At 31.8% G+C, this 11,540-nt stretch overlaps 1 protein-coding gene across 3 annotated transcripts; it reads left to right on the forward strand.

Annotated features, from left to right (window-relative positions):
* The first annotated feature begins 1,524 nt into the window (after nt 1–1,524).
* Nucleotides 1,525–10,861, forward strand: LOC145058851 (MLO-like protein 3). Of its 3 annotated transcripts, none has more exons than XM_079006728.1 (16): nt 1,525–1,615; nt 1,700–1,863; nt 2,036–2,093; nt 2,577–2,833; nt 2,957–3,073; nt 5,408–5,468; nt 6,671–6,759; nt 6,845–6,919; nt 6,995–7,083; nt 7,389–7,438; nt 9,419–9,459; nt 9,573–9,746; nt 9,835–9,870; nt 10,084–10,151; nt 10,306–10,366; nt 10,483–10,861. In XM_079006728.1, exons 2-16 carry the CDS (start codon nt 1,735–1,737, stop codon nt 10,735–10,737), a joined length of 1,560 nt encoding a protein of 519 aa, XP_078862854.1. In that variant the 5' UTR covers nt 1,525–1,615; nt 1,700–1,734; the 3' UTR covers nt 10,738–10,861. The 3 variants fall into 3 exon arrangements, with proteins under 3 accessions (XP_078862854.1, XP_078862853.1, XP_078862852.1); XM_079006727.1 differs by having other exon boundaries at nt 1,532–1,615; nt 2,787–2,833; nt 10,483–10,860; XM_079006726.1 differs by lacking the exons at nt 10,084–10,151; nt 10,306–10,366 and having other exon boundaries at nt 1,532–1,615; nt 10,483–10,860.
* Nucleotides 10,862–11,540: the final 679 nt, after the last annotated feature.

The raw sequence follows: 11,540 nt of genomic DNA on the forward strand, positions 1-11,540 counted from the left end.
TGGCGTTGTTTTTTCAAATTGGTCCATGGCCGCCTTGAAAACATCAAAATCGTTCGAGCCGCTTTTGCGTATGTTTAGGATGTTGTTGTAGATTCCTCCAAACTCGGTGCATTTTAGTTGAATATCTCGCTATTTCGATGTAATTTGATCGGCATTTCGAGTTTCAATTTCCATTAACTCGTAAAAAATGGTTCAGACTTTTTCTCAAAAACTTCCGTAAGGCTGACTATCTCCTACAATTGGATCTTCGGAAGCCGCCACCCATGCCTTCGCTAACTTTACTTCTTCTTCTTTTGTCCATGGGACCCTTTCTTGGGTGGTAGTGGATCGGGTCGGGTTTTTTTTTTTTTTTTTTCCTTTTTTCTTTTTTGGTTGAGGTGGTGGTGAAGGTTGCGTTTCCGCAACAAAATCCGGTGAAAGTGGTGGTTGTGAGCTTGGTGGTGGTTGTTGTTGTGACGATTGTTGTTGGAGTTTTTGTAGTTGTTGGCATTGTTGAAATTGTTGGTATTGTTGTTGCATTTGTTGTTATTGGAAAGCCGGAAAAGGTTGATATTGTTGTTGGAAAAGTGGTGTTTGTTAGATAAGGGAACCACTTTGAAGTAGATTGATAAAACCGCCTTAAGGTGACTCCATAGTCGGGAATTGGCGAGGTGTTGTATCTAACGCAAAAGCGTTATCGGGTTTGCGATTTCTATAGTTTGGAGGGGTGTTTTGGTTGTGATCCATGGTTTTTGGTTGTGAAGATGTAGTGTGTAGTTTGTGTATAAAGAAAGAAAAAAATGGTGTAAAAAATAAGAAGTTAAGGTGTTGAATTTATAGGTAAATAAAGTTGGTAATTTTTTTTTTATTTTTTTTTATTTTTAAATCAAAGTAGCTGTTCAACGGCTAGCAGCAACGGTCAAATGGGGCTTCGATTTTTATTGGGCGTTTACATCCGTTGTGTGGAACATGAAAGACCACGAGCACGAGCTACCACGAACCAACGGGACGGTGTGCACGACCGTTGTTCGTGACCAGCTCAACCTCGAACAACCTCGTGGTTAATATACCATATGGCCTAATAGAATTATGTTGTTTTTGTTAGCAATGCGCCAACTTTTTAATAAAATGCTGTTAAAAAAATGATAATAATAATAATAATTCATATCATAAATTAACAAATTTCTCAGAAAAAAGTAACACTTAAATCGGTCCTCACTTACTGATGTTATCTTCTTGAAAAAGTCCCCACATTGTCCAAGTCGTTGGACTTTTCAGCTCATTGAGGAGTTGCAATTTCACACGTCGAAAAGTATTACAAGATGCTCATCAATATGTTTTTCGACTGTTTATACAAACAAAAAATTGTATGTGCTCATTACTTAGTTGAATAATTGGTTTTGACACTGTGAAATGTAACATCATGTCAAATTGTATATGTTGTGTATCATATCATATGAATGCAAGGTGATGTACTATTAATAAAACCGAATATTACTTTTGTCGTAGTCAATACGAAACTAAATAAAAGTTCGAATTTTCCCATCTGTTTACGATATCTCAACCTGTAATTTCAAAGGCTTCGATATCACCCTAATTGCTAAAATCCCCACAAGTATTAAACACAAATTGACAGGTTGACTCCGACTTTGAAGTTTGAACGTGTCTTTCTTTTCTCTTGCTACTCTTCCATAAATTCATTTTTTTCATGATGTTTCAGAAAGTCATCTTCCACCTTCCTGTTTTCCGGCAAAAATGGTGGTCGAAGGAGCAGCTTCAAACCACCCACTTGAAAAGACACCGACCTGGGCATTAGCGACAGTTTGCTTTGTGTTCATCTTTCTTGGACTTGTGATCGAACGTTTATTCCGTACTACCTCACGGGTTAGAATCTATTCTATCTTTTTAAGTTTACATATTCACCGACAATTCTTGCTTAAAAGAATTGGTCTTCGATCTTGTTACTTATTTATTTATTTATTTATTTATTTATAATAATGTAAATGACAGTTAAATTGTGGACTTGTATGTTGACTGTTTTTGTATGGTCATGCAGTGGCTTAAGGAACGTAGGAAAACTGCCTTATATGAGGCAGTGGAGAAGCTCAAGGAAGGTAAAGATACTATCTCGTATTTTTCTTTCTTCCTAGTGGAACATATTAAAAAAAAGAAACATCTTTTATATACAAGCGTAGCTAATGACATTTATTTATGGATTAAAAATGATTTGCTTTTTTCCATTGAAGACTTTGGTGACCATTGAACTACATATCCATCCATTGAACATCCATGGTGTTTGATTTTAATCAATTGAATGGTCCTCTTCCATTAAACTATGCTAATAATGTTCTTAGATGATCAAGTTGTTATATGTCAATTGTTGTAACCCAAAAATTAATTCGGGTTAGAAAAAGGGTAGGGACTCTATACCTCTAGAGTATCACGTGAGGCATTAATCAAATGGAATTGGAACTTTCACACCATGAATATATCATCCTCACTGTGAATCTGTGATATATGTATGAGGGCTATGTAAATTTTAATTTGAAAATTGTAACATATTTACGAAAGCAAACATGTGTTTGTACATGGTGTAGTTTTGACGCTCCTCGGATTGATGTCACTATTACTGGTAGTCACTCAAAGAGGAATCTCCAAAATTTGCATATCAAACAAAGTAGCATATTCCATGCTTCCTTGTGACAAAATCCCTCAAGAAACAACAAAAACAATCCAAGCATATGAATTTTATTATGCTTCTCCTCCCACATCTGAACCACTAACCTTTGAAGATATGATCTCACCAGCTTCAACTACTACAACTTTTAACTCGTCAGATTATTGTGCTTCAAAGGTAATTTAATCATATAAGATAACCAAATTCATTTGACTAACTATTTATGATGTAATATTTTATAAAACATGTGTTAGATACTTTTTTCGTGTAACATGTTCTAACAATGCTATTTTGACATAGGGGATGATATCATTTATATCACAAGAGGCAATAAACCAATTGAACACATTCATATGTGCTTTGACTATCATGCAAATAGTGTATAGTGTTGCAACCATGGCATTGGGCAGAGCCAAGGTATTCTTTCTATATGTTTATTCATTTTTTAAAAGTATAGGTACTAAATATGTTGTTAATAGACCAAACTTCATAAATGGTCCTTGTGGTATCTCGAAATCTGAAGTTTAGCCCGCAAGTTTAAAAAGCCTAATAGATGGTCCCGATGGTTTCAAAACTTTTAACAAATAGTCCCTCACTCACATAAAGAGACGTATATGTCATTTCTATTTATTTTTAAAATTCCTTTTATCTAATTCTATTTTTTTTAAATGGAAAACAAAGTAAACAATCCATTGGGCCCACCCCCCCTCTCTCTCTCTCTCTCTCTCTCTCTATATATATATATATATATATATATATATATATATATATATATATATATATATATATATATGAACATTTGTATTGATTGAAGCAACTAGTTGCAGACCCAGAGAGGGAAAGACATATCAAACCCTCGGTTCCTTGTGCTGCCCCATTACCACAATAACACCACCACATCACTGTCTCACTCCTCCAGCCACCACTGCTACGCGCTCCCCTTCTTGATCTCTCTTGACTAAATTACACGAATGGTCCCTATGGTTTGGAGTAATTTGCGTGCTTGGTCCCTAATTTATTATTTTTTTTTAACTCGGAAAGTCCTTACTGTTTGTTTTTATTACGCGCTTGGTCCCTACTATTTCTTTTTGTTACGCGATTTGTCCTATCTTACCTAAAAAAGATTATTATTTAAATAGGAAAAAATTGTGGGATAGATAAGGTATGGTGAGGGGGGTTAAGGTTGGGGTATGTTTATTTAAATATTTTAAAAAACCAATGGCATAATAGTTTTTTTTAGGTAAGACAGGGACCAAGCATGTAACAAAAACAAGCAGTAGGGACCTTCTGAGTTAAAAAAATATATTAGGGACTAAACTCGCAAATTAACTTAAACCATAGGGACCATTCGTGTAATTTACTCATCTCTCTTTTAGTCACACCTTTTCTTTCTCGTATCTTTTTATTCTCTTTACAAACCTACTGTATCTAATTTCTCTTAGGATCTCTTATGCTCATCCCCTCTACTTATGATCGACAGACATTGAATGTGTACGTGGGTGTGTGTCGCTGTTTCCCGGTCGAACATACCCACGTAGATGAGGGTGTTTGTGTACACTGTGTTATAGTTTAAAATCGAAGAAGAAAATAGAATAATAATGTTGGGTTCTAGTTGCAGGTTTTAGAACAAATGAATAAGAAGGGGAGTTGAAGGTTTCACACACAACCACCGACACACACATGAACACAAATGTACAAATCAGGGTGGGTTTTTAGAAGAAATCAACATGGTTTGTTCCATGACTTCATTTTTTACATTTGAAATCTTCAAAAGTCTGGGGTTATTGAGAAGATTCTAAAGTTATACACCTATAAACTCTAAAGTTGAGAAGATTCTGGTACGCATTCACATTATTGACGAGATTATAGATCGAAAATGTATTGTTGAACCAGGAGCAAGTATCTAGGGCCTTTTTTAATCAGGTATTATGGTACTACTTTGATTCCTGGATTGAAATCCATTTCCATTCGCCAAACTACCAAATCTACCAGGTCCTAGATCTATTCACATCAACTAGATAAAAATGGATGTTGGATTTGAAAACCTATGGATGCGATTAAATGTTATACAGATTGTTTTGAAGGTGTAGATGCACACCACTCACAGAGCAACAATATCAGTAGTAGAAAAAAATGAAATATATGCAGCTTTCTAAAGAGTAACTGGTGATTTGTTTATAAGATAGTAAGAAAGAGGCGATTATGGGTAATATGAAATGGGTTTCATGAGATAAGTGATTATGGAAGTTGGTTTGGGTCAATTTTGCACAAAATACCTATACATAGTTGTTTTTAGTTAGCCACAGTAGAATCTGGAGGATTAATCAAGATGGATAAAAAGAGCTTCTCCTGTCACTAGAGATGTATGTGGTGGCTATTGAAGAGAGAGAGAGAGAGAGATTAATTATTTTGTTTTTGTTTTCTTTAATAATTTTAATTCAAACTAATAATAAAAAGAAATGAAAAGGGTATAAAAGTCTTTTTAGGTAGGTAATGGACTATTGATTAAAAGTTTTTAAACTAGATGGACCATCTGTAAGATTTTTTAAACTTAAGGACTAAACTTTAGATTTCAGGATACCAGACTAAACTTTAGATTTGAGGATACCATAGATACCATTTATGAAGTTTTGTCATGTTAATATTATGAAGTGATAGTAACAATGTTGAAAGACTTGTGATACCAAATTTGCGATTAGCGAGCTTTCCCCTAAAGTTGTTATTTATATTCTCTGAAAACTTTTTATACAGATGAGGAGTTGGAAAGCTTGGGAAAAAGAAACTCAAACAACTGAATATATGGTGGCTAATGGTATTTTATACATGCATATATATATCTATATATATATATATATATATATATATATATATATATATATATAGGGTTAGGTTATTTTGCTCTAAGTATTTATTGTGTGCATGTAGAATTGATTCTGGACCAATAATTTTAGTTATTTTAAGAAAGTAATTAATGCATATTACATATTGAAGATATAATGGGTATTAATTAAATTTTCAACATTTAATATGCATTAATTAGTTTCTTAAAATAATTAAAATGATTGGTTCAGAATCAATCTTACATGCACACAATAGAGAGCTAGGTTAATGTGTTTCTCACATTTATTGTGTGCTATAATGCATTGATAGGAATTTAGTAAATTAAATAATTATTTAATTAAATAAAGAAAGATATTAAATGATTTCCATAATTGAGTGTATATTAAATGATATCTATAATTATAATTCTCTTTTTATGGAAACTAATTATATTTTTCATTAATGTTAGCAATAACATTCTTTCAGAATGAATTCGCATTTAAGTTTTTATGTATGATTTGTTTTTTGCTTCAGGAATCAGATACTTAAAATACAATAAATTTACATCGAATATGAAGAACGAGAGTGTATTCTATTATAATACATTCTCATTCTACAAGAATACACTATCTTTATTCTAGATATAAATTCATCCTGAAAAAATATTATTGTTGACATTAATGACGAATTTAACTAGTTTCCATAAAAAGGAATTATAAGTATCGATATCATTTAATATGTATTTAATTTTTACTTAATTCTTATTGGTGTATTGTAGCACACAATGGATGAGAGAAACATTTGAATATATATATATATATATATATATATATATATATATATATATATATATATATATATATATATATATATGCAACTTTTTTTGTTTTTTTTTTTTTTTTTAGAATTTTGGGGTAGACCTGGGTCTCTCACTCTCTCCCTTGCATACACACATTCGTATGAATGTTTGATACATAATATATTTGTAGTAGTTTGATATGCTTTTTTAATATTTTTAAAATTATTATCAAAATTATCCATTGGGATCATGTCATTGTCACTTTAGTAATTAGTGTGTCCTTTTTATCTTATATGAAAATATAATAATTTTGAATCCTAAACAAAAATGAGTTGCATAATTATTAATGTATGTCATCAAACAGTAACTACATGTCATGTTTAATTTTGACATAGATCCTCACCGGTTTAGATTCACTAGACAAACGACATTTGGACAAAGGCATATGAATGATCCAGTTGACACGCCAATTCTATTATGGATTGTAAGTTTAACCAAATGATGGCATATCTAAAGTATGTCATGTTTCAAGATAATTAATGATAAACGTTTTGCGTACATTGAAACAGAAATGTTTCTTTCGGCAATTCTTTCATTCGGTAGCTAAAGTTGACTATTTCACTTTGCGTCATGGATTTATTTCGGTGAGTATGTGTATAGATACCACCTTTTTATATATAAAAGATCGAGATTTATTTATTTAAATATACAAATGGTAGGCTCATTTATCAAGAAGCAGCTCTTTCAACTTCCTCAAGTACATACAACGTTCATTGGAAGACGACTTTAAACTTGTAGTTGGCATAAGGTAAGTTGTCCAATAATAACCCCTACAATTTATCTGACTTGCATAACAAACCCCTATTCCATATACTTTGTAAATCACATCAAAGTCCTTCGAGTATTGAAAAATTGAAATTCACTACTTTTCAAATATGTATTTAAGTCATTAATTCTAAACTGCAGTAATTTTCATACGTATCACTTTCTTTCTTTATGACTATTTTTATTGACTTTCAAGAAAAATGCTATGCATTTAAGTTTAAAGAAAATGAAAAAGTGCATAATTATTGTTTTTCTTTAACATAATTAACTTTTTCACCATCTTGACAGTCCTCTCATGCGGTTTTTGCTCGTGATATTCATGTTAATCGACGTTCATGGTACGCATAAACCTCTAACATATTTTGTTACAGGGTGTTTGGCTAAAGCTTAAAAAATGAGTTTTTTTTTGAGTAAATTACACGAATGGTCCCTATGGTTTAAGCTAACTTGTGCGTTTGGTCTCAAACTTTTCTTTTTAACTCGGACCATCCCTACTGTTTACTTTTATTGTGCGTTTGGTCCTTGCCATCATTAAAAAGACTATTTTGCCCTTAATATTAATTTTTAGTTATTTTATTTATTATATAATTATTTATATTATTAATTTATTCAAATATTATTTAACAAAATAAGTCTCTTACTACTCCACACCCTCAAAGTTATTGCCCATCTACAAGATCACCTCCACCACCAACCTCGTCACCTCCGACCATCATCATTGGTCACTCCCAATCCACCACCGACGACTACCACCGTTCTGGCTAATCTCCCATATTCTCTCGAAAATTAATCTAGAACCTGATGAAATCAAAAATTTAATCCTCAAAGTCATTATTAAAACCTAAAAACCAGAAATCAATCAAAAAGCGACCATGTTTGCTCTCCCAAAATTCAATCTAAACCCAAATGTATTTGAATCAGATTTCATATAAAAAAAACGACAAAATCTGATCACATTTAGGTACTAGATCCATCCAAACCAACTGAATTTGACAGAAAGAAAAGTGTAAGCACACAAGAGGATCTTACAAACGAAGAACTAATCTGATTAGATACATATCATTGGAGGAATTAGATACCTATCACACTAGCTCAACAGGATAAATCCGAAATCGATTTCTCACCTTTAAAATTGACGGGTGTTGGGCATAAATTGATTTCTTTATCAATGTCGAAGGAGAGGGAGGGGATATAAAGTGGTGGAAGGGAAACAGCGGTGGAGGAATGTGAGGGTTCTTGAATCACAGAGAAGGAACACCGATGCTTGATTTTGAAGATTAAAGTTGGCTAGGGTTTTGAATTTTATAGGAAACGAGGGGAATGAAGGAGGGTGAGGAAAAATGATAGAGGAGGTAAAATTAAATCCAGAATTCGGCAAAAACGATTTCAAAAACTCGAAGAAAGAGAGAAAAAAAAATAAAGGAGGATGAAGAAGAAAGGTTTGGTACTGATGGTTGTTGATGAAAACAACGAGCAAGAAGGTGAGGTTGTGAGGATATATGGATTTCCGCAAAGGTGTGTTGGCGGTCATCAGACCTAAGGAACCATGGAGTCGCCGGAGTAAAAGGTGATGGTGGCTCCGGTAAGAGTGCCAGAGATCCGGTAGAGTGACAGAGATGGTGCTGGAGGTGAAGAGGACGTGAGAAAGAGACTTGGGGTAGTAATGGATTTAATTTGTTAAATAATTATTTTAATAAATTAATAATATAAATTTATATAATAAATAAAATAATTAAAAATTAATATTAAGGGCAAAATAGTCCTTTTTAGGGTGATAGGGACCAAGCACGCAATAAAAGTAAACAGTAGGGACGGTCCCAGTTAAAAAGAAAAGTTAGGGAGCAAACGCGCAAATTACCCTAAACCACAGGGACCATTCGTGTAATTTACTCTTTTTTTTTAATTTATTATCGGTTTCATATCAGTAAAAGTTAAAATGAATCTTTGGATAGACTGTTTTTCAATAGCAGTTTATAATGGTATGGAACCAGAGATAAGTCATTTTTGATAAGTTACTAACACATAATTTATCAAACTCTTTATAACTTATAGTCGTCCAACATCTCTAGGAAACATTTTTTGGTCATTTTGCCAAACACTAAAAAAAACTTATCAACTTATAATGTTTTGACATTGGATAAACTAATCCAAACATTTTTTTTAAACTCTATTTTGACACCATTATAAGCTAATAAGCTATAAGTTAAAAAGTGATTATCATTTTTAATAAGCTTAGCTAAACACCCTCTCAATCATAATTAGTCTCATTAGAACTCTAATTCACGAAACTAATAATACTATACGAACATGCAAATTAGGTTGGCATATGTATCTATGGGTATCTTTCCTTCCACTCATTGTAAGTTTTACCTTATGCACCACCCATCTTAGAGTCTATTGTTTCCTTATTTGATTTCTTTTTTTATCCCAACTAATTAATGATTAGTCTTTATGGTTTTTTTAACATGATAGATAGTTTTGGTCGTTGGAACCAAATTACAAGTGATCGTGGCAAGAATGGCGTTACAGTTAAAGGAGCAAAACAAAGTGATCATAGGAGCCCCTTTGGTTACACCTAATGACAATCTCTTCTGGTTTAGTAAACCTCAATTTGTCCTAACTCTCTTGCACTACACACTTTTTATGGTAATAATTTAATCTCTTGTATCAATAATCATGATTATTACAAGTTTGATCTCATTATATATATGTTTCCTATAAATCTATATTGCAGAATGTATTTGAGGTTGCTTTTATCATATGGGTTACGGTAAATTTGTTTTCCATGAACTTTAAATGATAACACACAGAATACAATCTTAACAACATACATATGATATGTGTTGTAACTTGTAAAGAAGTTATATTATATATAACATACAACTATTTTTTGTTTAATCTAAATAACTATGGTCTAAAGATTATATAATAACTCCTTGTTGTTATTGTTATATAATTTTACACTTGTATCATCATTTTGCAGTTACAGTATGGGATAGACTCATGCTTCCATGAAACAAAATCTATAGTAGTCGCAAGGATTTTGTTAGCGTAAGTTACACAAAGTACCATTCACTACCCTCAAGAATTATATCTAACCACTTTGGTCTTCAAAATTTAAGAGTGTGAGATTTTGCCACCAAAGTTTAAACAAATCCAATATTGCACCAAAACTAAAATATGTTTTTGACATTGTTGTCTCTAGGGTGATTGTTCAAGTTATTTGTAGCTACATTACTCTTCCCCTTTATGCTCTTGTGACTCAGGTTCTTATTCTATTTTAGTAACCATTGAATAAAGTTTTTGTTTATACCTTTTTACTTAGTAGCTAATATATGATAAAATTCCAATTGATCGGTAGAATAATAATTCTAATTCACAGATGGGTTCAAGGTTTAAAAGTGCAGTGCTACAAGATCAAACGAGGGAAATGATTAAGCAATGGCACCAGGAGGTGAAACAGAATAGAAGAAGACAATCCCAAACACCTCATGATAGTCCAATCCCACACATAGTTACTCAAATGAACTCCACTGAGATTATTCCACAACAGCAAACATCGACACTCTCTAAGATCGCCCCTCGTGGCATCGAGGGAACTAGTGAGATTGTCAAAGAGATCCAGGAAATAGATTAAGTATGATTTAAAGTCTAGTAAGAAGTAATCTAGCATTATTGATTCATTTTTAATGCATTTTGCTAAATATCAGTATGTACGATGAGTATTGTTGATAATATAATTATGATATTGTATATTTTAAATAAGAAAATAACAATATGTTAATTTATTTTACACAATCAAGAAAACATACTAATTATTTAGTTATAATTTAACATAATAGTTTCATATATCTACTCTAATAAATCAAGATCTTTTTTGCTACATGTCACTTTCTCACAAGGTTTGACACATGTCATTTTGTGATATTTTTTAAATAAATTATATCTATTTGTCATTTTTTTTTGTTTTTTTCTTTGTTTTTGTTTTTTTTTTGTTTTCAGTTTTCATTAATTTAAATTTCATATAATACTAATATTTATATATGTAAAGTATTAGGTATAATGAATATGATAATAGATGACAAACCTTTTCAAGAATGTCTATCTTCTTTCTGATTTCAAAACTCCTAAATTTAAGGCAAAATTCTCTGATACTTACCGAGGCTCGTTGTAAAATGTTGATGTCTCTCTCTCTCTCTCTCTCCATATATATATATATATATATATATATATATATATATATATATATATATATATATATATATATATATATTATTGGATTAGGTGTTTAAGCCAATAACTAAATTGATATATACTTGAAGTAAAAGCAAAGTATTGCTGGGTTGCCCTCAAACCTAATAATTGACAGAGTGACTTTTTGGAGAGAAAGGTTAATTTATTTGTTTATTATAAGATTAATAAATAGCAAAGTTGTAAAAA

The sequence above is a fragment of the Lactuca serriola genome, chromosome 6 (assembly GCF_051521515.1).
Source record: "Lactuca serriola cultivar US96UC23 chromosome 6, Lser_US96UC23_V15, whole genome shotgun sequence".
Classification (NCBI taxonomy): domain Eukaryota; kingdom Viridiplantae; phylum Streptophyta; class Magnoliopsida; order Asterales; family Asteraceae; genus Lactuca; species Lactuca serriola.

What these genes read in the sequence shown, in the direction of transcription:
- LOC145058851 (XM_079006728.1), top strand. Translation starts at nt 1,735, where the DNA reads ATGGTGGTCGAAGGAGCAGCTTCAAACCACCCACTTGAAAAGACACCG. An exon ending in TGAATATATGGTGGCTAATG is followed by an intron (nt 5,469 to 6,670) that starts GTATTTTATACA and finishes ATTTTGACATAG; the next exon opens with ATCCTCACCGGTTTAGATTC. An exon ending in AAACTTGTAGTTGGCATAAG is followed by an intron (nt 7,084 to 7,388) that starts GTAAGTTGTCCA and finishes CCATCTTGACAG; the next exon opens with TCCTCTCATGCGGTTTTTGC.